The sequence below is a fragment of the Microtus pennsylvanicus genome, chromosome 3 (genome assembly GCF_037038515.1).
Source record: "Microtus pennsylvanicus isolate mMicPen1 chromosome 3, mMicPen1.hap1, whole genome shotgun sequence".
Taxonomy (NCBI): Eukaryota; Metazoa; Chordata; class Mammalia; order Rodentia; family Cricetidae; genus Microtus; species Microtus pennsylvanicus.
In genome coordinates this window covers 126,931,428-126,958,791 of record NC_134581.1, presented here as the reverse complement: position 1 = coordinate 126,958,791, position 27,364 = coordinate 126,931,428, and the positions used below count along the sequence as shown (strand labels likewise).

The window sequence follows — 27,364 nt, the reverse complement described above, 5'->3', positions numbered from 1 at the left end:
AAACATAACAGTTATTCCAATATTTTGGAGGCACTTAAAATAATAACTGCTGGTTAATGAGATAAGTGACTTATGTGTATCTGTAGTTCTTAGGAAAACTAAACTAGGCTGGGTTACATAGTAAGCTCATGTATTACAGTCCATGATTATAATAATGACTTCAATGATAGTGACTCATCTGACTTACCCAAATGAGATGGTTATTATTCACTGTCAGCGTTACTGGTCTTAAAACATTCATGAAAATCCATGTCTGCATGTGTTCATGAAGTGTTTTCTCCAGACACTGACTTTAGGGCTGGGCATGAAGCTCAGTTGGCAGGGTGCTTGTACACCGTGCAAGAAACCCTATGTTCGGTCTTCAGCATCACAGACAATTGGGTATATTGGCCCAGGCTTATAATCCCAGCACCACAGAGGTACAGACAAGATGATCAGAAGTTCAAGGTCATCTCCACCTCTAAAGGGAGTTCAAACCTACCCTGGGCTACATAAAACTCTGTCTCAAAAACTAGCAGTGATTTTAAAATTTCTTTCTGCTCAGGTGAACTAATATGTGGTCAGGAATTAGTCTGAAGTAGCGATGTGTTATGCTGACAGAGGGCAGGAAACCGAATGCATTTGCTGGTTGGAGTTGATTTAAATTATTTTTTTCCAGAATGCTTAATTTTGGATTTTGCATGTTTTCATATTTTAAATTTTGTTAGAAAGGCACTACTTTACATTGATTCTGGGATGTTGAGAGTGTGATGATAAAATCAGATTGTTTGCTTCGTTCTGTTCCATTGATCATCGGCCACATTCTGATGGGTGGCAAGTTAGTGACACATAGATTTCTGAGAAGCGGTTGACCTTATCTTGAGACTGTGAGGCTTCACGGAAGTCTCTGAAGAACAAATGACTTACCAGCAGAGCATTATAATTTTTATCAGGTACAATTTTGGTTTTATTGCAAGGCACACAATCATATGTACAATGTGTAATCACTATCTAACAGTATAAGATATAAATAATATCTATAAGGTAAAGAACACACCTTTCCTTCAAAGAGGAAAATTGTCATGACCTGATCCAGTTTGTGACCATGTAGGACTTTCATATTGACACCATGCCATCAAAACAACTCTTGCTTAAAAAACAAATCTTGCAGAAGGAATATACAATCTTGTCATAGGTTTTTCTCTAAATTCTTTCCTTTAAAACCAGCCAACGTACTCCTCATTTTGTACATCTTATATATCAAATGAAATATCTATATATTGTTGGATACAAATTCACCACTATCTAACACATCATTCACAAAATTAAACCCTTTTTCCAAAAATTTTTGATTTCTCTCGAAACAAGTTTTGGTTCAAAAGTTGCCACTAGAGTGAAGATAGAGTCCAAGCAGAGTTGATTTCGAGTCACAGACATATCAAACAACACCTTCTTAGTAAGATGGAAGAGCCTTCTGGGAACCACGGAGAGGGAGAGTCACTTAAGGGTCATGGTTAGACAAAATCACTGTATGAAACAATCGAGCATGGGAGTATGACCACTGCTCCTTAGCATTATGCAGATGTGCACACACATGTGTGCACCTGCTCTCTTTCACATATATGATCATGTGTCTGTACACATGTTCATACTTCAACAATAAAGCACGTATATGTAGTTGATACTTTCCTTCCTGTATGTGAGTCTTTTTACCATTTTTTAAACTAGTGACCCAAAGGGGCTGTCATCTGCTTTTCACTTTCAATTCAAGAGTCTTGGAGAAGCTCAGAATACACCTCAAGGGCAGCTAAGCTACTTATCTCCCGTCCATGGGATCAAGAAATGCAGGAATCAGATATTAGGAGAGCATATGGAGTGTTAATTTAAAGAGGTCACTATTATAACTCCATTTCATGGTGATGTGGTAACTACATTGCATTTTGTACTGGGCAGAATCTTCCAACAGCCCCCGCTCCTTCTGGGCTGTAGAAGAATTTCTATTGCCTACTTCAGTTCCAGTATTTGTTCCTGGAACTTCTTTGTTCGCATACATGTCCCATTAAAATAACAACCAATGCTAATGTCACCCAATAATAAAGTCATTCTTATTTATATATTCAGTTATAAGAATGCAAGGGCAATGATTCTTTAAGAAAGATGTGCCTTGGACTGGCAAGATAACTCAGTGAGTAAACACACATGATACCTGACAATGTAAGCCTGAGTTCCCATTCCCAGAACCCTTATAAAAGAAAAGAAGAGAGAGCTAATTGTGGGAAATTATCTCTGACCTCTATATGCATCCCATTATGCACACGCACACTCATCATCATCATCATCATCATCATTTTAATGATAACAGTTTTCAAAGAAGTTTGTGCCCACTCTACGACCTTCCCTTCCTTTTACGTGTCTCTCTTCTGCTGTTAACTTCCATGCTTAAATCTACATTAATATATTTTCTTAATAAATTACAGATTTGTGTTATTAAAAAAGAATTCCAGGGCATCTAGGCATTCAGTGAAATTTAAGAAGTCCTCATGAGAGCACTTCAGTTCCCTTAAAAATGTCGCCATTGAATTCAGTAGCATAAAAGTCCCGAATGGAGATAAATATAATGGCAGTGACTCTGCAGAGTGTGTCATGCCTTTATGCAAGCCTTGGTCTCCAGGAAGAGAGGGAAAGCAGCAGTGAAAACAGCTGGCGGTTAGAACTCAGAGATGGAACCGTGCCTACAGTCCTCAGGTCCACCCATTAGATGCTCCATTAGACTCTAAGGGGTGCTGGCCCTAACCATGTACAAGCTTAGAAATAGCTGTTATTTCTAAATTATCCTTTGCTTCTTCTTTCAAATCAAATTACAAAAAAATTTTCATTATCTCTGAACCATAAGGTTTAAAGAAGGGGAAATTTATATGTCATTTGGAAGATTTAGCAAAATTATCCTGAATAGGTTTCTTAGACAATAACCTCCACAGGTACACCCTTACCCATGGCATGCAAGCTGTGCTCAGCCACCTCAAGCCTCATTTCCTTCTTCAGCATACATTGGGGAGCAATCCTCCTTTCTGAGGAAAGTCAGAACATATCGAAAGATTTGCATTATCCAAACAATTTGCTCTACTTGAGGAGAGACTCCGGCAATAGATGTGTGTTTACAAATATATGTTATCACAAAGTAGATTTGACCAAAACTAAAATCTTAGAGTGAATTCAAAGTCAGAGGATTTATTAACACCAATTTAAGAGCAGTGATAGAGTAAACGATGCTGGAGGAATTCAGAAGAAATTACAACATGACTGAGTCCCAGAGAAACGTACATTGCAGCATAATAGCTCAGCATCCATTCTCCGTGCTTCCGGGGGAATCACTGCTGCCCCCTTAAGAATTGTCCTGGCTGCCTGGCTGGACAGGAAGCCTGTTTCTTATTTACACATAGACTATTTACAGATGAAACTATACACACTTCGTTCATATACAAGCTTCATACTTAACTTTATAACATCTTTTCTCAGATTACCTACCTGAATAGCATGCTAAAACCCAGAGATCGTAAGCAGCAAACTGTAGCTTTCAAGGCATTAAACATTCTGAGAAGAGCATTCACAGATTTAAACAAGTTCACAAATGTCAGCGCGACGCTCTCTACCACTATGCCTGGGTCTGAGTCCAAGTTCTTCCTAAGAAGCATTCTTTCCACCCTTGAGACATGTCCACCCAGCAGGGTATGAGCTGGGTATGTCCTTTGACATGCTCCCACTCTAACTGGTTGTTTCTGCCAGTGCTAACAGGTAGTTTTGATGTCCACTAAGCTTTGGATCCAATGGTTTAGTTTGCTTTGCTTTTTCCTTTATTTTCTTCTCCATAGCTTTGGAACTATGTCGCATAAGAAGGTCACACAGCTGGAGGTGAACTAAACCAAAGGAACCAGAAGAGTCTTATCTTTGTTTATGAATGGGTTGGGATTAGACTGGCTTCACTGCCATGGGCATGAGGATTATTGTTGCCAGGACCTCCTGTGCTCTGTTCTTCAGACTTGCTGTCCCTGTTCAGCTAGATCACTACTGCACCCTGGACTTTAAGACTTTAGATCATGAGATGTCTTTGTTATCAAATACCTCATCTTTCCATTTTAGACTGCAGTGGTAATCTGGGTTAAACCAAGATCATTGAACTCCTCTCTACCTAGAGAGCTGTAAGAAGACATCTCCACAACTAGTCATACAGGCTTATTCATCCCATCCACATCCCTCGCAGAAGCAGGATCCTGAACTGTGTTTCTAACTCTGTTGGTGCTCTGTCGCTCCATTCGCACCTTCATGGGGAAGCAGAAATCCCTGAAACACCGCTTGAAGTTTTCATCAAGGAAGGCGTAAAGGACAGGATTCAGGCTGCTGTTGGTATAGCCCAAAGCAATGCAGAAGTAATAGCTGGAGAGGGCGGCCGTGCTGTGGGAGGTGCTGCCCAGAGCCTCCACCAGGATGAAAATGTGAATGGGCGTCCAACAGATGATGAAGACTGCCACCACCACCAGCACCAGCTTGGTGATCCTGCGGAGATTGCGGTCCTTCTCTCGGGAGCCAGAGAGGAGTCGGACGCTCTTCAGGCGCAGGATCATCAGGGTGTAGCAGACTATGATGATGAGGACCGGGATCACAAAGGCAAAGATGAAAACACAGATCTTCATGAAGAGGTCCCACCAGGAATAGTCATCATCAGGAAACTGCAAGGAGCACTCAATGACATCCGTATCTGCCAGAGGTGACCAAAGTCAACAAAATCACAGAGAGAATCCTGTTATTGCCAGCACTATGACTGTTGAGTTATATGTTAATCCCAGTACCTTTGATTTCAGAAGTCCAGATACAGTGAGGTAGTACTGGAAGCAGAATAGCAACGCAGACATTAATGGTTCATCACTGAGCATTCTATCAAAACAATGAGTCGATAGACTAGCTATTTTTTGTCAAACACAAAATTCTAAATAGAATAAACAAGCAAATCTGACTGGCAGTGTGATTTGTCCAGCTCGGACAGTTGGCCTGGTATTGGGGGTTTTCAGAGGAGCCAAACTGTTCAGTTTGAGGGTGGCACGTATGTTGTATTTTTCCATATGAACAAGTCCCTCACACCCACGACTCAGACAAAAGAGTTAACAACAACAACGACAAAACGTTAGAATCTATTTCTAGGAAATAACTAAACATTTTGAATCTCCCTATTGAATTTAACAAACACCAGCTTGTCTTAAAAATATTAACTACTTAGGTGGGTCTGTAAACGTTGATAATGAAATACATCTAAATGTGACTCAGGTGCTGTGAGTTACTAGGACCATCTGCTCACCATGATTAACAGCATCATTGAAATGTGAACAAAAATTGCAAAGGTAAATGAAGACCATGCAAGAGAACGGAGTAATCATCTACATCAATCTTGCTTTAGTGTTTATGTTGTGGAAACTCCTTTGGTCAAAAGTCTTTCAGACACCAGCCCATTTTGGGCATGGTCTGAGGTACTATAAATATAGACAAAAAGTGTGTGCTGCCCTCTTTTATGATGGGTTCAGTTCCTAGCTTCCTGCACACAGAGAGGACTGCAGATCGCTACCCTTACTGTGAGTTTATGCCCAAATAAAATAAACCTTTGTTATACTCTATTCCAGACAATTGTGGAACTCTTTGATATGCCTACATGTTTATGTGAAGTATTCCTCAAAAATCATCACCATTGTTTTAGAAAACAAAATATTAAAAATCTTTAGTAGGTGGTATGTCATGAAACTCTGAGTTTAGTATAAATCTTCTATAGTTATCTATTAAATCTGGTAAACTATTATTTTTTAATTTTTGAATTTATTGATTTTATTTTATGTGTATGAGTGTTTTGCCTGCATGTATGCATGTGCACCGTGTGTGTGCCTGGTGGTGAGAAGGAGTTGAGTCCCCTGGAACTGGAGTTACAAATATTTTGGGGGCACCATACAGATGTTGTAGAACTGAATGTGGGTTCCATGTAAAGCAATAAGTGCTCTTAACTGCTGATCCATCACTCCAGCTCCATAAAAATAAAGAGAAACAAAAAAAAACCCTTTCCTTTTCTTTAAAGGTGATCTTGAATTTTATTTTTTTATTTTCAAAATAATGATTATTTTATTACTTTTTTATTCCATGCCAACAGCAGTTTCCTCTTTCCTCTCATCCCAATCCCCCCTCACTTCCCCCTCTCCACTCATCCATCCACTCCTATTCTGTTTCTATTGAGAAAAGGGCAGGCCTTGAATAGGTATTAACTTTGAAACATGGTATATCAAAGTTGCAATAAGCCTAGGTACCTCCCTAGTATTAAAGCTGGGCACACCAACCCAGTATGATGATGCCAGATGTCTTTCTGCATATGAGTTGATCTTATTGGTTAATGAATAAATCTCTTTCGGTCAATGACTTAACAGAGCAAAGCCAGGCTAGAAATCTGATCAGAAATATAAGAGAGAAAGTAGAGGGAGTCAGAGAGCTGCCATGTAGCTGCCTAAGGAGAAGGACAGACCAGAATGTTAAGAACCTTACCAGTAGGCCACAGCCTCGTGGTGATACACAGTTTGCTAGAAATGGGTTAATTTGAGATGTAAGAGCTAGTGAGGAATACACCTAAGCCATTGACCAAACAATGTTGTAATTAATATAGTTTCTGTGTGGTTATTCGGGTCTGGGTGGCCAGGAAATGAATGAGCAGTCTCCTACTATAAGAGTCAGCCAGGAATATGCCTAAGCTATTGGCTGAAACAGCTTTATTCATTACCCAATGAAAGCAACATATATACAGAAGGACATCCCACATCAGTATGAGGAATAGGTTCCTAAAAGCCAGCAAAAAAAAAAAAATCAGAGACAGCTCCTGCTCCCTCTGTTAATAGTTCCACAAGAAAACCTAGTTATATAACAGCAGCCTGTTTGCAAAGGACCTAGGTGAGCCCCATGCAGGCACCAGCCATATAACCTTCCATCTACTATTTGCCCTGCCTACAAGATGTGCTGGTGGGGAGGGGCACAGAAATTGTGTGAGTGGCTCATCAATGATTGGTCCAGCCTGAGACCCAAGACACTAGAAGGAGCCCATCCCTGAAACTGCCTGGAAGGTCAGGACCCAGAGGCGGGATGCACAAAGACCTAGGATAGAACCAAACCCAACTGCCCCCAAAAAAAAAAAGCAATGTAATGATGCCTAAGAATATTCTGCCACACTTGTAGATTTATAGCCTAGGCCAGTTGTCATCAAACAGGCTTTATCTAGCAGCTGATGGAAACAGATGCAGATCAGACTCATAGCCAAACATTAGGCTGAGCTTGGGAAATTCAGCAGAAAAGGGGAAAGAAGGATTATAAAGGCCAAAGGGGTCAAAAACACTACAAGAAAAGCCACAGAACAAACTATTCTGGGTTCAAGGGGATCACAGATATTGAACTAACAATCATAAACATTTTCTTGCAGATAAGAAGTATGTGTTGGGGGTGGGGAAGCTGTTTAATCTTTGTAGATTTTCTCACAGAAGTTTCAGTTGAAAAGTCATTTCAAAAATATTTACACAGAGGTTCCTTTCTTTGGTTGTCTTCCTGACAATGTGTGCTACTTACATGTTATTTACTACATAGACAGATCATTTTCTTTTAGGAAATTATGAGGTCATTATTTTTTTTCTCGCTATTCTCTCTAGAATGTAAACACCCCTAGAATAAGGATTAAGTCTAAATTATTCTTTAGTACAAGGGTCATGCCTACAGCACATACTAAAAATGAGAATGAATCATTAAAATAATGGTTAAACACATGCCATGTACATACAAAACCCTTCTGCATCTAATAGGTAAGAGTTACTCATCAAACTTGGAAGCATGACACCGAACTGATGAAACTGGGTTATATAATTTAACTGTGAAGGCTCCTTTCACTTAAACTACCCCACACATACTTGCATCTTAGTAAATATTTGATCAACAGGTATTATTGATGTGGAAAATGATCAATGGTAGCTACTTTTAAAAATACATTCGAAATAGACACCAGTTGTGGGGTGGGAGTGACTTCCAAATGTGCACTAGGCACTGAACATGTGCCACCAACGAGGAGGGCCCACAAATGGCCCTAACCCATGGCTTATTTCAAACATCTGCTCTGGAAAAAGAAGGCATGTTCTGACTGAATTATCTTTACGGTTGCCTCAGTTAAAAAGCAGTGTTTTTCAAACATCACATGATTGTTCTCACAGACAGAATTTAAAGACCTTGATCCTATTGAAGTTCAGGCTAGAATTGTAGCTTCAGGATTTCTTTCCCTTTGCAGATTAGTAGAGTACGGTCATAGCTCTCATTGGCACGTAGTCCAACACCTACGACTTCTATAATTAAAATTAGATCCAACAGCCAAATTAGAGATTTGATTTTTAGTCATTTTGCTGTATGCTTGTTTTGTTTCTTGTTTTAGTTTTTGAAATTAAGCTTCATCATTTCCCTTTCCTCTCTCCAAACATTCCTATGTATACCCCTCACTCTCTCAAATTCATGACCTCTATTTCTTTAACTGTTGTTGCATACATATGCATATATATATATATATATATATATATATATATATATAACTAAATATATAAATATAACCAGCTCATTGTGTATAATGCTACTCGTCTGTATGTTTTCAGGGATGACCATTTGATATTGTATAAGTAACTGAGGATTATTCCCTAGGGAGGGCTATTTCTCCTGCTTCTAGCATCCCTTACCTGCCTACAATTTTTTGTCTAGAGTTGCCTACATAGTACTGGTGATAAGCAGATTATGATTTACTAAAATAAATAATTCACACATGTAAACATAAGATTCAATATTTAATCCCTATAAAGTGAAACCATTGCTATATACAAGAGCCCTTACTATTGCACAGGCATCAGAAGATGTTGGTGAACATCAACAAGTCACAGCAACCTCTGAGGACCAGGGTGGTAGCTGATGACACTGCCATGCTGAAGAACAGTACCAGCCAGTCATTTCCAGTTAGAAAGATGGCCTCAATCACTCCTCCTACTCATCAAACAGTTCTAACAGGCAGCGTGGGGTAGCACTCCAAAATGCCTGCAGTCCACAAAAACCACCTTTCATAATACAAACAAAATCGCAACTAGAAAAACGTAAAAGGAAAAAACAGATATCCTACAAACCACCTTACTGTGCTCTCCTTTGCTGCACAGATTCGTCTTCACTGACTTCAGTGCCTCTTTTCCTCTACAGCATCTAAGAATTCATCTCCAGCAACATCATCTGGAAACAAACATATCTCTCTACATTTCGTCTATCAAAACCCTAACTGAAACCCATTTTTCCTAGAGTATCATTGTCTGACACATGTTAGAACTAATAAAGTAGTTAAATTTGCAAGTGGAACACAAAATATAAAACCAGGTCTATATTTGCTCTGGGAAAGCCCTCTATCACCTTTTGCTACAAAGCCCCTTCTCATCTTGGCAGGTGCAGAGCATTGCTCCAGGATGGGATTTGTATTTACAGACACCTGAGCCTCAGAAAAGCTTCTGGCCATTTATCTCCCCTTAATGTAGTCATGAAAAAATAAATTCTTCTGTGTGACCATTCATCTTCCCAACTGCTTGTTTGATGACAAGTGTCATAGTCCAACTCCTGATGTAGCTGTGCTGAGAACTTGCAACACAGTTCAGAAGAAAATGCCATGAGAACACGACACCAAGAATAACCCCCTATTATAAGCTGCCAATTCTTGGGTGATGATGTGTTAATCTAGACTGGGCTGTGACAAGGGTGCCACTCTAGCGGAGGTGCTGATAATGAAGGGGATGCAAGTGTGCTGTTAAGAGACAGATTGGAAATCTACTTTGCATTTCAATTTTGATATGACCCTCAAATTTCTCTAAAATAAAGAATCTAGAATGAACAAAAGTCACCCATGCCTGGACCATGTAAGATAAGCAATGATTTTAGTGCCTGTCCTCTTCCTAAGTCCTTGCTACACATATTCAATTATCTATACTCACAAGTACTACAAAGCTCGCTAATAAAAGGATGCATCTGGACACCTGCAAGAGCATTAAGCAGTATTTATACATTTCAGAGGCTGTTTACCTGCTCCCCTCTGGGGAATCTTTATTAAGATCAAGGATATTTTCCATAGCTTCCAGAGCAAAACTCTTGAGACGGTGGTTCTCATCTAAGTTTCAGGTCAGACTAAGCTAGGTCACACTCCAGCTTGATTAAGCCAGGCACCCCAAGACTGCTACTCAGGCACTGGTGTATTCTCAAGAACCCAGGCAACTTCATCCCTCATCCCAATTTGATGAACACAGGGAAAGAATAGTTTCCCTGTTTGCATAGAGCAAGAATTGTAAGCACCTGTGAACCTGATTATGAGCGGACCTAAGCCAATGGAGAAAAGGTATATGAGGAGTAACCTTAAAGTGGAATGGAGAAAGATCTCACATATGTGTTTAATAATTTAATCCCTTGTTGGGAAGAAAAAGAAGGAAAGCCATGGGATGGCTAGGTTGCATTTTCAAAACCTTCTTGCCTTTGGTTCCTTACTTCATACCCTTCCAGACTGCATTTTCTCCCGGTCATAAGAGTAATGAGTATGACGGAATTTAGTGGCAGTTAGAAGGCCTTGTGTGCACACACTTTTCTTCTTATGACCAACAGAAATCGCGTCAGGATTTTCACACTCACTTTCTGGTTGGTTTGCCACATTATTAGTTAAAATACGAATGTCTGAGCTACTCGTTTCCAAAGTATGTTTTGTAGAATGGTACCGTAAATTCCACTGTCACAAAAGCTTCTGTGGGAAGTAAGGGAAGAAAAGAAATAAAAAGGTGGCCAGCATGTATAGTTTTCCCTCCCTGGATTTACAGTTCCTCCAGAATCACCAAGTGCTTTAAAGATCTGCGACTTCTGGGTGTCTATGCTCTGGCACTGTCATCGCCCCACTCCAGGTTTGGAGGTGAAAAGAAAAAAAAATTTCTGTTTCTAATCCTCCATGGATTTATAAATTATACATTACTTTTTGTTTGCTTGTTTCCCGATAGATATGTGTTCCACTAGTTCCCAAAGTTAAAAAAAAGAAGTTTATCTAATCAAAAATTCTATTTTTATAAGTGGGATGAAAGCAATAGATGTTACCTTCCCTGACTTTGGTGCCTCCCAGGACGATCGCTGATATGCCAACAGATGAGGACAGAAGCCAAATGCAGATGTTGATGATCTTTGCTTTCAAAGGTGTGCGGAAATCCAAGGCTTTCACGGGGTGACACACAGCAATGTAGCGATCCACACTCATCATGGTCAAGGTGAATATGCTGGTGAACATGTTGTAGTAGTCTATGGAAATTACAATTTTGCACAGAATGTCCCCAAAAGGCCAGGAATTCATCAAGTAGACAGCGCTCTGGAAGGGCATGGTGGTGGTAACCAAAGCATCTGCCAAAGCCAGGTTAAAAATGTATATGTTGGTTGCTGTCTTCATCTTCGTGTATCTAAATGATAAGAAAAAAGTGTCAGTGCCTTCCAGCTCTGCAACTTAAACCCAGAGGGTGAATGTTAGTGGCAGCCACTGAATGATTAATTTTGCTATGCAATTACTTGTTCCCTTGCAGTCATTGCGTGCACAGATTGTAAAAGGTTTGGTTAAAGTTTTGTCTTAGTGCTTTGCTCAAAACATTTAAATAAAAAAAGAGAATGAAGAAAGTACAGATCAATAAATAGATGAATACACAGACAGACTAGAATACATAGAGGTCTCCGTGTCATAGGTGATAATTTATTTTAATCCTTCATAGAGGTCTTACCTTAAGTATTTTTGAAACACTTTTCTTTTGTTTGTCTAATGCAAACCCTTTTCCCTTCATAGTTATTTTGACAAATCAATCGCTGTAATTATTTACTTTTATTATTACTTTTGAAAGTACAAAATGGTGTTCAATTTTAAAATGTGTCCAGCAGTAGAGGCCAAAGCACAATTAGAGCCATTGATTTCTGCTAGCCAATATGCCACCAACTTGTCATTTTAAGTGTAGTATATAAACAAGATGGATCAAGATGAGTTATATTTGATACAGCAACATCACAGTAGATAAAAATAAATTCTGTCTTTCTCTATCCCAGTCCTAGACGGGTTTTTAAAGTATACAGTTGTCTCAGTTTTCAGTCAAGAGGACAATAATGTTCAAGTTGAGTTGGCAAGACTGCCCGGAAGCTGAAATCATTCTCTACACTACAACACAAAACTCAGAGTAACACCATTTCTCCTCAAATCTGAATCAACAATCAAAGAGTCATTCCTTGAAGGAATACTTCCTCCAGAATCCATTGAGCAGTAAATACTCATAGTGCTTCACCTCTCCGAAGCCAAGAAAAACAGTGTGCTAATTCCTTTCCGTGTCCCTCAGAATCGTAAACTTTATCTCATTGAATGTACCCTGTCCTCCTAGACACGTACATTTCCTCAGGAAAACACACTGCTGTCAGTGATAACAGAGAAATGGGATGGGGTTGCCCAAGGTGAAGGCACAGTCCTGAGTCTCAGCTTCCTGAGTCAGTTTCTGATACACAAGGATAGTAGCTGGGAGCCTAGGAGAGAGGCCACTGTGAAGTCTGGCTCCACACATCTGGCAGGTATGGATGCCTGCTACCCTCAGCATCCTCTGCCTTTCATATCCTCCTTCTCGGATACAAGAGAAACAAAGTATGACATTGGCTGGGTGAGAGGGCATTACAAGGAATAGTAACAAAGCTAGCAAGTTCTGGTTTCCTCCATGGTTCATTTCTAAATGAGTGATTTACTCAGGGAAGTAGGGCAACACATGATGTGGGAGTGTCATATATCAATCTGTTGATTTCATTAGCTAAGCAATAAAGAAACTGCTAGGCCCTTTGGATAGGCCCACCCTTAGGTGGGTGGAGTAAACAGAACAGAACGCTGGGAGGAAGAGGAAGTGAGGTCAGACTCGACAGCTCTGCTCTCCGGAGCAGACGCTTCAGAGAGACGCCATGCTACCTGCTCCAGGGAAGACGCACGCTCTGAAGCTCCGACCCAGGATGGACTTAGGCTAGAATCTTCCTGGTAAGCGCACCTAGGGGCGCTACACAGATGATTAGAAATGGGCTAAATTAATATGTGAGAATTAGCCTAGAAGAGGCTAGATAGAGATGGGTCAAGCAGTGTTTAAAAGAATACAGTGTCCGTGTAATTATTTCAGGGCATAAGCTAGCCGGGCAGGCGGCTTGGGGTGTTGGGGACGCAGCCCCGCCGCCGCTCATATTACTACAAATGACGCCCAGACGTGTGGCTAACTGAGTCCACAGAAAGCCTGAGAAAGCTTGGAAAAGAATAGAGTAAAGCATGTTTCTTATGGCAATTTCTTGGGTCTGCTCTGCTTGCTAGAGGCAAGCAAGCTGCCTCATCTAAGAGAGGCTTCCTGACTCAGCTTCAGCTGCAAAGCCTGCAGCTCATTAAGAGGTCCTGCCACGAAACACTTAAACGGTGTTGACGAAAAGCTGAACGCATGCTTTTCGGTTTTCAGCCGTAGCAGGAAAAAAGCTGCGCTGTTTAAAAATGCCGGCTTTCTGGGCCATCCTGCCAGGGCAAACTCTGACTGTTTGAGGCAGGAGGGCCGGCTACCAAGAGAGGACTTGAGTGTCGTCTGTTGTAGCTTGCTGGCTGGCAGGAACCTTGAAATGCTATAAACATGGCTGCAGCCTGTATTTCCGCCATGAGGCTGGAAAGCTAAGGAATGGACTGGATCTAGCTGGCAAAGCCACGCCTTTAGTCCTACTGATATTGCTTGGTAAATTAAAGGCTCTTGTGGTCAGAAAAAGAGAGATATACAGTAAAGAGAGATTCAAAGACAGAGAAAATTTCTGAATGGTTTACTGTGTGTTAAAAATATAGTCAGACTAAAAGTTAAAATTCTTAAAGTAAACCTCTGTGACTTCAAGGTGTGGTGGCACACGCCTTTAATCCCAGTGCCTAGAAGGCAGAGACAAACAGATCTCTGTGAGTTCAAGGTGTAGTAGTGTACGCCTTTAATCCCAATGCCTGGGAGGCAGAGACAGGCAGATCTCTGAGAGTTCAAAGACAGCCTGGTCTACAGGGTTATTCCAGGTCAAAGATGTACTCTCAAAAAGCAAAAAGTTAACCTAGGAATGTCACAGCTTAGATTCTTAAGCATCTAGTGATTTAAAGGTGCAAATCAAAAGTGCTCCTGGATAGTAAAAAATTGCAGATTCACAATAGGACAGATTCAGACCGCTAAACGAGTCACACTGTTGGATGAATGTACGTAGGCTTGGGAGAGAGAAGAAAAAGAATATAGAGAATAAAGTTAATGCTTAAAAAAAAAGGTAAAGTCTTTAAAGAGACAGAGTACAGATAGTTATAGATATAAATAAAAATAAGCCGCGTAAAGATGGAAAATTCACAGAGAGTCTGGATTATGTACATTGTGTTTTCTTTAAAATTTTTGACTGTGAAGGAGCTAAGTACAGAGAGACATTTCATTACATGGGCTGCCAAGCTAAACCAGAATGGATATAAGGGTATTACGATTTCAGAATTTGGATCTAAGGATATGATGCTTTGGAGAGAGTCTTCTTTTGTTTTCACAGAGGACCAGACCCTTTGGACTTCTTCTATCCTGATTTGTTATGATGGACCACGTCCTCCTGAAGGGTTGGTGTGAACACCTTCAGAAAATTGCTTAGCTCAACTGCCAACTGAGATGAAACTAGCACACAGGTTATACCATGAAAGACCAAATTAACGACGCCCCCATTCAGCAGGAAGCAGTTTGGAGAGAAAAAACTGCGCCCATGTTCCCAAATATGGTTTATAAACGTTCTTTTACATTTAAAGGGGGAAATGATATAGGTATGAATAATTTGCATTGGTATGGATTTTAAGGTCAACTTTGTTATATGTATATGCATATTTCTGCTATTGATTAAGATATTGTGATTGTGTAGTTCACTTAAAATGTAATATATATAGCTTGTTAATAGAAAATCATCAGTCTGTAGTCATGTTAGTTAAGATTTTCTAGATGTGCATAGATATATCTTAGATAGGCATTCTTCATATCTTTCAAAGATTATAGAATATGGCATTTTAAATGTTTTAATAACTTTGGACTTTTCATGACAATGAGACACTCTGCTCCTGGCAGCACCAATCTACTTCAAGAGGAAGATGGGCATCGAAGAGGATCCTTATGAAGTTTGATAGCCATTTGGGCAAGAAACTGCTCTTGCCTGGACTATTGCATAAACTGGACACAGAGAACCCACAGAGAGAGGACTACTGAACTTGCCTAAGGTGAGATGATCTTTCGGGGTTCCTGATTCATGAAAGAGTCTGTGAGACATTCTGCAGGACACAACAGATAGTGACTGAACTGACTTTGAATTTTCCTGCTTTATGGAAATGTCTGCTGGATACCATGGGCCTGAAGGCTGAAGATGGATGCCCCAACGGTACAGAGGAACTTTGGGTGACTGTCCAGGCAGCGAGATGTCTCTGTCATTTCTAGAGTTTTAAAAGTTGCTTTTTTCTTGTTTGCTTAGGTCATATTGTATCTTTTTGGAGTCTTTGATGAAGTTAAGAATAGTTAGTTATAGTTTTCCTTAGTTATGATAAAGATTATTGTAACTTTTACTTGATAACTGTTTTGTTATATGTAATTTTGCTATGTTAAGGTTAAAGCCTTCCTTTTTTTTTTTAAACAGAAAAAAGGGAAGTGATGTGGGAGTGTCATATATCAATCTGTTGATTTCATTAGCTAAGCAATAAAGAAACTGCTAGGCCCTTTGGATAGGCCCACCCTTAGGTGGGTGGAGTAAACAGAACAGAACGCTGGGAGGAAGAGGAAGTGAGGTCAGACTCGACAGCTCTGCTCTCCGGAGCAGACGCTTCAGAGAGACGCCATGCTACCTGCTCCAGGGAAGACGCACGCTCTGAAGCTCCGACCCAGGATGGACTTAGGCTAGAATCTTCCTGGTAAGCGCACCTAGGGGCGCTACACAGATGATTAGAAATGGGCTAAATTAATATGTGAGAATTAGCCTAGAAGAGGCTAGATAGAGATGGGTCAAGCAGTGTTTAAAAGAATACAGTGTCCGTGTAATTATTTCAGGGCATAAGCTAGCCGGGCAGGCGGCTTGGGGTGTTGGGGACGCAGCCCCGCCGCCACTCATATTACTACAAACACATTACACCTTTGGAAATTTAACTCAAATATCATTAAATGGCCTATATGTATCTGAAAGCTTTTAAGACTTTATAACCAAATACTCATATCTTTCTAAAATCACAGATAACTAAGCAAGCACAGTTAGGGAAGTAATGTTTCTGATGAGAAAATATAGACTGCAATACATTTTAATATTTCCTATTTTAAAATGTGATTTGAAAAAATACAGGTTATAGGCATAATTCCTACTCCTTCAAGTTCTCCAAAGAAAAATCTCTGATATTATTAGAAGTTTCAGCTGGTGTAGCTTTGGTATCTACTCTTGTTTTTGGAGTCTCTGAAGTTCCTGTGTCTTCATTAACATACACTGCCATACTTTGCTTTATAAAATTAGACATACCAGGGTCATGATCTTCAGTTTTCTCCCTTCCAGTCAACAGACAGACTTCACTAGTCAGTTTTGAACCGTGATGAAAAATACCTGAGCTATTCAACTTGTCTGTAGAAAGGGTTAATTCTGTTCCCTTTCTTGGAGGTTTTATACCATGTCTTGCTGCTCCTGTAGCTACAGGTCAGTGGTAAGGCGGCACATCTGGGCAGGCATGCACAACAGAGCACAGCAGAGCAGAGCCATCGTTTTACCAGTAGCAAAGAATATGAAGAGGAACATGAAATCCCATTTAAGGGCACACCTACAAAAGTTCAAAGACCACCCACTACCCTGCATACATTAAGGGTCTAAGGCCACATATTCAACACACAGGTCATTGGGCAATGTTCAAGGTCCAGAGAATAGCAAGGACCTAATAGATAAGCCTCAGTTTGCTTGTATATAATATACATGTTCACTGCACAGTATTCCAAAGGTAACTTTGGGGCCTGGGGCAAAATGTATTTCTCCCTTTCCCCAGCAATTGTGTCTGATTTATATCCTGTGCCCCAACCCTTCCTCCCCTCCCTTTTGTATTTGGGGTGAATCTAATAGCAAACCCAGAAAGCAAAGCTGGATGTAGCTTCCAGATAATGCTCATGCCCACTTTACCCAATTTAGCTTGAACACAAAGATGGTGGTCAAAGGAAACTTGAGCTCTGACATAGAAAAACACAAGTTGCAAGAATACTAAAATGAAAGAAGATATGGATTCAAAGTCATCATAAAATGTTGGGTGAAATCTGGTTTTTAGCTTTTCAAAATATTTATAAGCAATAGATGCATAAAACTGTATAAGATCTGAATTTAGAAAGATTCCACGTCATGTCATCAGAGTTCAGAAAAAAAGAACTGAGCACAGACAGCAAGCACAGTAAGGACTCATTTCAAAAAGCTTTCCATCCAGAATGTAGACTTTATCTCGCTTAGGCCTCTCAGTAACTCCATGTGGTAGACCCTAATATTGCTGTTCTACAAATGAGGCAACTAAGAATCATGTAATTCTCTTTTATATATCTTCAAGTGATATAAATACAAATTAAAGTGCAGAAACTTCAATCCAGGAGTTAGAAATCAAGTTATGTATTCCTACATCTGTCATTCCGGTTCCCAAATAACTTTCAAAAATCTATTGTTCTGACTTCCGTTTGTCTTACTTGATTCTCACCCCTGCCCTTCAAACTGCCTTGGAGATTTATGCCTTTTCACATCTCTAACTGAAGACATGTGGTCTTGAGTGATCTGTGCAGCACAGAGACAGACCTTGCTTTGAAGAACAGGGCAGGGCTCCAGCCTGCAGACAAGTGCTTAGAAACCTGCCACACTGATGGGACAGAGAGCTCACAAGCAGAACCAAATGAAAGAATGAGCCAGAAATTCAATAAAATTAACAGTCTTCGAGTAAGTACGCTGTGCTGGATTCCATGAACATGTAAGTGGAAACCAAGACCTCTACAATCAGAGATTCTGGCAGAGCCCCCAGGAGCTGTTTATAATTAACTACAACAAAATGTTAGCCAGTCTTTTAATTGATTTTATGTCCACTGAAGAGAAGACATAGGTTTTTTTTCTTAAAATAGAATATGATTGTTCTCCATTTCAACTGTAATGCTTTACAGAAATTTGCAAGCATTTAAAGTAAAATGTCACCATCAAGGTGGGAAGTTTAGGCTTGTGTGCAGAAGCTGAAGGTGGGTTAACTGCAAATGGTTGCCCTTCTTAGCATCCACATCAAAGGAGCATATGGCACAAAAAGGCAAACCGGGGGTTTCTCCTCGCTAATCTCCACGGAGCTACAACCCTGAGTCACAATACTGTACACTGGACAGGACGAGAAAGACAGACCAAGAAGAGGGCAGAGGTTCTTTACCCAGTAGACATGGGTTCCGAGAGTCCTCAAGAAACACAGGACTATACTATAGGTCAGGGCAGGGCCATGGGAGGTTATTACAATTAACAAGAAGAGCAGCAGCTGCCTTGGTGATGATGGTAGCAGCCACCATCCCCTAAGCACTTATCATGGGGTAGGCCCTGCTGTGTGTGTGTGTGTGTGTGTGTGTGTGTGTGTGTGATTTAACCATCACCACAACTTTGCCAGCTCACTTGCAACTCCTAAAGCACCATCTCCCACTTGGTAAGTCACTAGTAAGTGCATAAAAGAGTTTTGTTCTTATGGGTCGTAGGTATCCACTGGCCCAACACCACTTTTCCCACCCATCTAGTCTTCCACCATTCCCTAGAAAGCCTATCTCCTAAAGCCTCACTACCTCCTGCAAAGGATACTGGATACCAAACATATCTCTGTATCCTTGTCACCTGGTAAGCTCAAGTTCCCATCAGGTTCTCTCTCTTACCAATCTGTGCAGATTTTCCTGGTTTCTCGCTTCTTTCCCTCTGTGTGTTCACAAATGCAATGTAAATAGTAGTTACACTCAGTGTTTGAGAGGGTGTTGTTGTTTCTGTTAGTTTGTTAAATGGCACGGATTTGGTACAGACACAAACCAAGACAGACCTAAGGACATTTGGTTGAATCTACAAAGACAGAATCCACAGACGTGAGGAGCCAACTGTAGTGATTTTGAGGTGGAGAATGACAACGAATGAATTCAAAGGAATGGGTAACTTGTTCTACAATGAAAGCCAGTGACATAGTAGAAACCCAAACTTTGCTACCAACGTAATGAAAAGTCCAACTCCACTAAACCCATGGATCTGGCATCTATCTTCCAACACTGGCACTGCCCACATTCAGACTCAGTAGGAGGAAAGCTGGGCAGCCTCAGGGAAACATGGTCCTTTTGAGCAAGCAGTAGGAGACCAATATGACAAGAGGCAACCAAGTGGTGGGTGGGTTTTCTTTTGCATTGCCAACAAGAATGATGTATTCATTATGTTGGGTATGTTTTCCAGGTTGCAAAACATGCTAGCTTCTGTGCTTGTGATATAAAAGGGTGGGTAAATGAGGAGACACTGGTCAAAGATACAAATCCTCTGTTACAAGATGAATTCACTCTGGAGGAAAAAATGTATACATGATGTCTATAATTACTTACTATAGTGTGGATCTGAGAATTTTTAAGTGTGCCTCCTATAACTGGCACTCTCAGAGAAGCAACTCTGTGTGGTAATGTAGGTGTTTATGTTAAACATTTCACAGTACATGCATGTCTTAAACGATGTTAGTTTTCTGTCACAGTAACAAAATACCGGAGGTAATCAATCTGTAATGAGGAAAGCTTGTCTTGGCTTCCAGTTTGGGAGCTTTCAGTTCACTATTGGCACATTTGTTTGGAGACGGTCATGATGGCTCAGTATGTCATGGTAGAGGAGGCCTATTTACCTCAATGGGGGAGAGGGGAGAGAGAGCAAGAGCTCATGTATGCACCGCACAATCTCTCCTTCAAGGTCCTGCAACCTCACTTTCTTACATTGTGCCATACCTCTTAAACATCCCACCGCCTCTGAGCAGCACTTTAAGTGTATGACAACATCTTCAACACTCAGGCTTTTAAGTGGCATTTTAAAATGAACTTTAAGTACAAATGACCTAACCACACCTTCAACACAAGTCATTTTCAGTAGTCAATTAGACCTCAGTGGAAGCTGATAGGGTGAGACAAACCCAGTGCAAACTATGGAGTCTGGGTAGCAATCCTGAGTCTGCGCAGGTAGATCAGTTGTCTCATTCTGGTTGGGGCAGGACACTGATGGTGGAAAGATTGCATGTGAGGGTCAGGGTATGTAGAAAATCGATGCCTTTCTTTCAAGTTTTCTATGAACTCAACTATTAGTTTAGAAAAGTCTCTTTTAAGATATTAAATAAAATTAAAATGATTAGGAATGAAGATTGTCCTGATCTGACTTCTCAGTTGAATGACTTGAAAACATAATGAGTTTGCTTCATTAAATTCTCTGGATATCTTCAGTTCATCTCAATAAAATTAATTTGTTAAACATCCTTCTAGATTACTTGATATTGAAATCATGGTTGCTTACTAAGAGGCAGTAGTAGTTTGTTCATTTCTGAAAAGAAAGGAAATATGGTCCTTGCCTCTGAGCTGGGTCCAACATTGCCTCAGTCCACAGTCCCTCTGTGGAACCTCATTCCCATCGGAGCCACGGTGTCTCCATTGTTCACCCTTGTGCACAGAGCCAGCATAAGAGGATGAAACAAGAACACAAGATGGTGTACTTGCTCAGGTAACCACACTGGTAACCAAGTACAAGAGCAACCCTAAGACAAGCATCACACCTGGGCACACAGGCAACCCAGTACAGCGACAATCCTAAGGCAGGCATCACAACTGGGCAGGCTGTCCCAGCAGGACTGTGGCCCTTTAAGGAGGATGGGGAACACGCAAGAAGCAATTTCACTGGAGTAGTCAGTGGCTGGGAAGAGCTCATCCCTTCCTCTTGGTATTGTCACAATTCTAGCATGTGCAGTCAGGCACAGCCATCTGGGTACCAAAAGGCATATATTTAAAATTATTTCTCTGGCTTCATACAGAAGTCTGAAGAGTTGACATAAGCAAAAATTTAAGTCTCTTATGAAAATTCTGACCTTATGAAAATTTTGGATAGTGAGTGTCACATAGATGAACAAACAATAGCCCACAAGAGTTTTGCAGCATTAACTCCATTCTTCAAATCCATTTGAGGTTTGGTAGTACATGGCTGCTACTCCAGTCCTTGCTTGGCTGAAGTAAGCAGATAGTTTGAGGGGAGTGTGGAGAATTTAGAGACGGTCTCAAAAACAAAGACTACCACCAACTATTTTTTCTACAAATTTTCTTTATCTATGACATAAACTGGCATGCCCTTTTAAAGAGAAGGTGAAGCACAAGTAATTGTTACCTTCAAAGCTCTTGATACAATCCTAAGTCTATATTACTGATCCCACTGAAACCCCTCCTATCCTAGAAGGGCAGCTGTCTCACAGCCACAGAACTGTAGATTTGTAGCCAAGCACAGAGCCTCCAAGGGCAACCATGTCTGCCTGCATCCAGAAGTCAAGCTAGGGTGAAGGAGGTGCCACCCACACAGTTCCTAGGAAGATACTGCCACTGAGGATGCATTTCAATAGCTAATAGAGAGAATTCCTTTCTCCCAGGAAGACACAAACTAGCCTGAAACCAGCCCCAAGACAGATGCCAGGAAAGAAAGTAGAGGCAGGAGAACGCAATGTGGGAGCAGTTAGAAGGCTTTGTCTGTGGGCTGCTCACTCGGGAAGAGCTCTACAGCATAGAAAAGAGTCTTTCTTTTCTATGGTGCCGAGGCCCTATGTGTGCTCACTAAGTGCCCAAACAGAGGCATTTCTCCAGCTCTGTGTTTTAGTTTTTATTTTGAGATTTATTTTATCCTCACTAAGTTGTCCAAACAGGCCTTGAGCTCACATTTCTCCTGTTTCAACCTATCAGGTAGCTGGGATTGCAGGGCTATGATCCCAGCCCAGCTGACTTCTTTCCTCCCTTCCTCCCTTCCTCCCTCCGTTCCCCATCCTCTTTATCTTACTGTGGCTGTTTAGCTTCTGTCCTGAAATGGCTGTGCAGGATCCATACTTCATTGAGCTCACATACTCCACTGAGAGAAAATAGTTTTAACTAATCCACACAAGCAGCTGCCATGAAACTAGCTCTCTTTTGAGAGATTTTTAAACATGTACAAAATAATTGAAGGGAGGGAAAAAAAAAAGATGGGCTCTTAATTTCCGAGGTTGCTTTTGCTCTTCTCGCATAACAGGAAATGTTAATGTTGGTTCCCAGACAGGACGCAGAAAAATGAGAGCATATTGTTTCACAGGATAAAGCTGCAGGAGGGAGCAGTGGTGCATGGGATGTGACAAGCCACGCTGGCCTCCAGGCTCTCTTGATGCTCCTCTGCAGTGGTCTGCAATATGTAGAAGGAAGCCAAGCTGATAGCCAGGAGACTCTGGAAGACAAGGACATCTAGTGCAGGGATTACTGGGACTCTGTGGAGGAAGAACTGACGTGGAAGACGCATTGCTACTGAAGACTCTCCAGCTGGGTCATCGCAATGCTTCCCACACTTATTCAGTTCAGCCACACAGTTTGGTCATTTAGGCTAGACTGGCTCAGAGATAATCTAAATAAGCCAGTATCTGTCCCAAACTTAAGATGACGTAAGCAGAGTGAACTATAGAATTTCTGCGTCGTGGCTTAAGGAAAAGTAAACTTTTCCTCTTATTTGTAGGTGAGTAAATTGGTTTCTTCATGACAATCAAGATCCATGCTCAGGAATTTTGTGTGGATCAATAAATTTGAGCTTGGGAAATGTAGCCTTTTCCATAGCAGTAGTCCTTCCATAGTTACCCTTAAGTCTCTTTCAAGAGGACTCTTTTGGGGAGCTTTCAACACAGTGATGCTGAGCTCCAAAGAAGCAAATGCCCTCTACTCCAGAGCAAGTCTGGGAATGAGCCAAGCCCTGGCTGCAAATTCCTGAAACCTGGTAAAAGGAAAAGCCTCAGCCTGTCACCAAGACCTGAAGAATTTCTCATTTTTGCTTTGTTTTTCTCTGTAAAATTTCTTTGTTTATCCTTTAAATTAATTGACAAAGAAATGTACCTGCATAAGAGTGAATTTTTGACCAATTAGATTATAAAAGTAAATTATGCAGAATTTGAAACTGGAAGGAAGTGCTCTAGCAGAATGAAAAGGGATGGGTTAGAGTCGCAGGCTGAGCTTAATATTTTGGTGTCCTAATCGCTGGCACGTCAGAATGTGACTGAAGACATGACCATCAGAGAAGTCATTAAGATCCAGTGAGACCACACGTCGGCTCATATGGCTGAAGTCTTTATTAGAGGTTAGGACATAGTCACAATCAGAAAAAAAAAGTCCATTTGAGCATTTGGAGATGACAGATGTAAAGAGCGATGACATGTCAAAAAAAGATTCCAGAAAATACTAACCTAGTACACTTTAACCTTGGGTTTTCTGCATCTAAACTGTGAGACAAAAGATTCTGTTCTGGAAGCCACCTAGTGTATAGCGCTTTGTAATGGTAGTCCTTTCAGAATAATCCAGGCAGGTCTAGAAATTCAGCAGTGCATGATGGATCATCGGGTAGCCTTCAAGAATGAGGAGGGAGGGGGAAATCTTTTAGTAAGGCTGGATAACTGTGGGGGGAGTAAGAAAAAGAGAGAGCATGAGAGAGAGAGAGAGAGAGAGAGAGAGAGAGAGAGAGAGAGAGAGAGAGTGTTTTGGCGTTTATCATCACATTCCTGATGATCCTGGCCACAAAAAGAAAGAAAAGGAGGGAGGGAGGGAGGGAGGGAGGGAGGAAGGAAGGAAGAAAGGAAGGAAAAAAAAGAATGAAGCCTTGGAGGTGGGGTGTCAGTAGGTTTAATGGTTCTCAGCCAGATGGTGGCTGCTAGGTCTTCACACATTTTTATGTCTTCAAACTTCTTCATGTGGGTGATACTGTGAAGGGTTTTTGTAGGAGATCTTAGTTGATCTTAAATAGGGGTAGCAATAATGAGCACAAGGGCAGGCAGCTGAACCAGAGACAGCACTAAGAGCGTAACTGAGGCTCACCAAGGAAGAATTTCTACCCGGGCATATCTTCTAGCCCTTCTGGCTTCCTGCAATACAGATGTCAGGTGCCCTGCTCGCCTCACAATCAAACAAACCAATTCCTTGTGTGCATTCTTTTATCATACACATATACCACTGGTTCTGTCTCTCTGTCTGAGTAATAAGGAGAATATTCCAGGAGGGCAGAAGAGATCTATGAGGCCACGGAGGACTTGATCACTTAGGAAACAGAAGAAAGTCATCTACGAAGCAGCCAAAGCTCAGAGGATGTTGGGACGCAGAGGGGGAAATGGGGGGCTCTATGAACTGAGTATCATGGCCCAGGGCTATGATCCTAGCACTCAGGTTTTTGGAGGCAGGAAGATGGGAATTTGAGACCAGCCTGAACTACAGAATGAATTCAAAGCCCGCAGAAAGAACTTGTGTCAAAAAGCCAAGGGCTAAACAAACAGCTCAGAAGTAGGATACTTGCTTAGCACACTTATTGTGTTTGTTCCTGGGCACTGCGAAATCTTGCTAGTGGATAGTCACTAAGCAGAATATTGGTTTTCATTTGATAAGCCACAACACCAGTCTGATGAGTCACAAAAATTCTGAATTATCTCCACTGCGTTTGGTGGGCCTGGAATTTATTTAAAGAAATATTTACAGAGGGCAGTAAAGTGCTTCGATCCAAAGCAGGTAAGCAAGCAAAGACTTGCATAGATGTTCTCTTTACCAGGGGATGACCTTGTCATCGGAACCCTGGCACTTTCCCACAGCGCTCTCTCCGCAGAGGTTGGAGCCTCTGCTTTGACAGGCAAGCAGCTCTTAAATCCTAAAGGTACCTTGGGTTTGCCCTGTGTGAACCCCACAGTTTCGGATAAACTCTCCCAGGAAATTCTTGTAAGATGTCACCTTGGAGCGTCTCCAGAACCCTGCACAGAAGAGATCTCACACCTGGCTGGCTCACTCCTACACACATACACACTGTCAACTCCCCTCCCCTCCCCACCCCTGCCACCACCACACCCTGTCCCCGCACTCACCGAATGATGACAAACATGACCAGCGAGTTGCCCACCAAACCCACCACGAACACCACTGAATAGACAGCGGTGATGATGACCGGGATGGCAGGGGAAACGTGCGCCGTCTCCAGTTGCTGCTCTTCTGAGTCCATGCTGCCGTTCCTGTCTGATTCTACCCAGTTCGGGAACCAAGCACTGCTGTTGGGGAGTAGGCAAGCACTTGGGGTGCAGGTGGGGCCTGGCTCCCCGCGGAAGATCTGGACCGGGGACTCCATGTGAGGGCTGCAGCTGGAAAGGGAGGAGCAGTGATATCTGCGGGGCTGCGGGAGCAGAGGACAGACTGATCCCAGAGAGACAAACTTTGCCTGTGCAGGGGAGGCAGGCAGGGCTGGCAGGCGGGAGCTCGCAATCCCTCAACTCAGTCTCAGTCTGTGGGCGCTCACCCAGAGGAAGGGGCCTGGAGGATTGGCCTCTTGGTGGCACCCCCCTTCAAAACTCCTTAACGTCCCCCTCCCTCTCTCTCTCTCTCTCTCACACACACACACACACACACACAGATAAACTGAGAGCATTTGCACGTTCCAGGAACCCTGAGGGTGCACGTTGCCCTCAGGCACTGTCCACCCTGCCTGCGTGCCTTTGCAACTATAAGAAGAGCCCCACCACCCAGATGCACTAAGACTGAGAGCAACAATCGAACCACTGTGCTCTGAGAGCCCCAAGCTCACCTCCCGATCCCTGACAGGCGACCTCTCCCAAGTCCTTGTCAGACTCCCAGGTGCCACTCTAGTTCCTGGGGTTGTTCTGCCTTAATGGGTCCACGGCCGCGCTGCTCAGTGCGTGGATCTCACAACTGGAGGAGGCTCGGCTGGGTGGGATGCAGCCATGAAGGGGCGGAAGCCACCGGCAGATTGAGAGCAGCTGGGCTAGTTGTCCCCCTCCCCCACCCCGCCCCGCCAGAGAGATCTCATCCCCCTCCCCACCCCCTCAGAGCTAGCCAAGGCCCCCACGGCTGCGCAGCCGGCTCTGAACAATTCCAACTTCCCCAGCTGCACACCGCTTTGCTCCCTCCCTCAGCGATGCAGCGGGCGGGCCGGCGGGCAGGCGGGCAGGCGGGCAGGCGGGCAGGCGGGCAGCCCATCATTTAGCTCTGGTCCATTAACAGATAAGAGCGCCCATGCAGTGACCAGAGTTAATGAGACCATTGGGAGTGAATGCACAATGTGTTTGGAATTTCGTGTCTTCATAGTTCACAGGACCAGACGCTTTTTAGGCAAGGGGACTAATCGTGGTAGTATTGAATTTTATTTATTCAGGATCCAATAAAGTTGCAAAATAATCTAGTCAGAATCAAACTGGTCATATAGAACTAGTGGTTTAAGATGTATAAATAGAAAGTCTCTGTCCTTCTGTCTGCTTAGCAAGGCAGGCTGCAAGTGGACTCTACCTTACAGGCACTAACATACCTTACAGGCACTAACATTATTGCCTATGATTACTGCGAAGAATCTCCTCACCCAGACCCCCCTGCTGGGCAGGACAGCAACTCTTTCTTACCTTAATCTCCAGTCATGAAGTTCTTGCCTCCTCTAACAAATGCAGAGAACCCAAACCTTTGTGGAGAAACTCAGTTTCCACTGTGTGAAAGTAACTGAAAATCCAAATGTCTCCATCAAAGTCTGTTGGGTAGAAAAGACCCCGGGGGTGGGGGGCAACGTTCAGGTGGGGATCCAGGGCTGGGTCCCAAAGGACGATCCCAGAAGAGAAAGACTGTAGTCACCCAAGGGTAAGGCACTTGCATTTTCCAGGGCTCCCAAGGTCTCAGTCCAACCAGATTCCCATTGTTTCCCATAAGGTGCAGAAAATAGCAGACTTTGCTCTTTTATCCACCAGATGATGATGGAAGGGGCCTCCCACACCTTCCAAAGCATGCTAACTGAAGATCTGCCGTCTGGCCTTAAAGGTTACAAATGCCCAACTCTCCTTCTGCTGCTGCAGAAAACACTCCCCTTTGCCAATATTGTTTCCAACTCCTAGCCCATTATCAAGTCTTGCAAATTCTCGTTGGAAAGAGTACTGTTTTGTTGTTTTTTGTTTTGTTTTATTTTTGGTTTTTGTCAATGTGACACAAACCTAGAC

At 42.2% G+C, this 27,364-nt stretch overlaps 1 protein-coding gene across 2 annotated transcripts; it reads right to left on the bottom strand.

Moving 5' to 3' along the window:
* Positions 1-916: 916 nt before the first annotated feature.
* Positions 917-27,082, bottom strand: Oprk1 (opioid receptor kappa 1). Of its 2 annotated transcripts, none has more exons than XM_075967080.1 (4): positions 26,783-27,082; positions 25,244-25,513; positions 11,170-11,522; positions 917-4,732 (listed from the first exon to the last, which is right to left on the bottom strand). In XM_075967080.1, the coding sequence occupies exons 2-4, from the start codon at positions 25,498-25,500 to the stop codon at positions 4,200-4,202; spliced, it is 1,143 nt and encodes a 380-aa protein (XP_075823195.1). In that variant the 5' UTR covers positions 25,501-25,513; positions 26,783-27,082; the 3' UTR covers positions 917-4,199. The 2 variants fall into 2 exon arrangements, with proteins under 2 accessions (XP_075823195.1, XP_075823193.1); XM_075967078.1 differs by lacking the exon at positions 26,783-27,082 and adding an exon at positions 25,954-26,293.
* Between the last annotated feature and the right edge of the window lie 282 nt (positions 27,083-27,364).

Bases quoted from the DNA above. Each gene is read 5' to 3' on its own strand.
- Oprk1 (XM_075967080.1), bottom strand. From the start codon at position 25,500: ATGGAGTCCCCGGTCCAGATCTTCCGCGGGGAGCCAGGCCCCACCTGC. The intron at 11,523-25,243 runs GTGAGTGCGGGG...CTTATCATTTAG, and splicing joins GTCATGTTTGTCATCATTCG to ATACACGAAGATGAAGACAG. The intron at 4,733-11,169 runs GTAACATCTATT...CACCTCTGGCAG, and splicing joins AGGCACCAAAGTCAGGGAAG to ATACGGATGTCATTGAGTGC.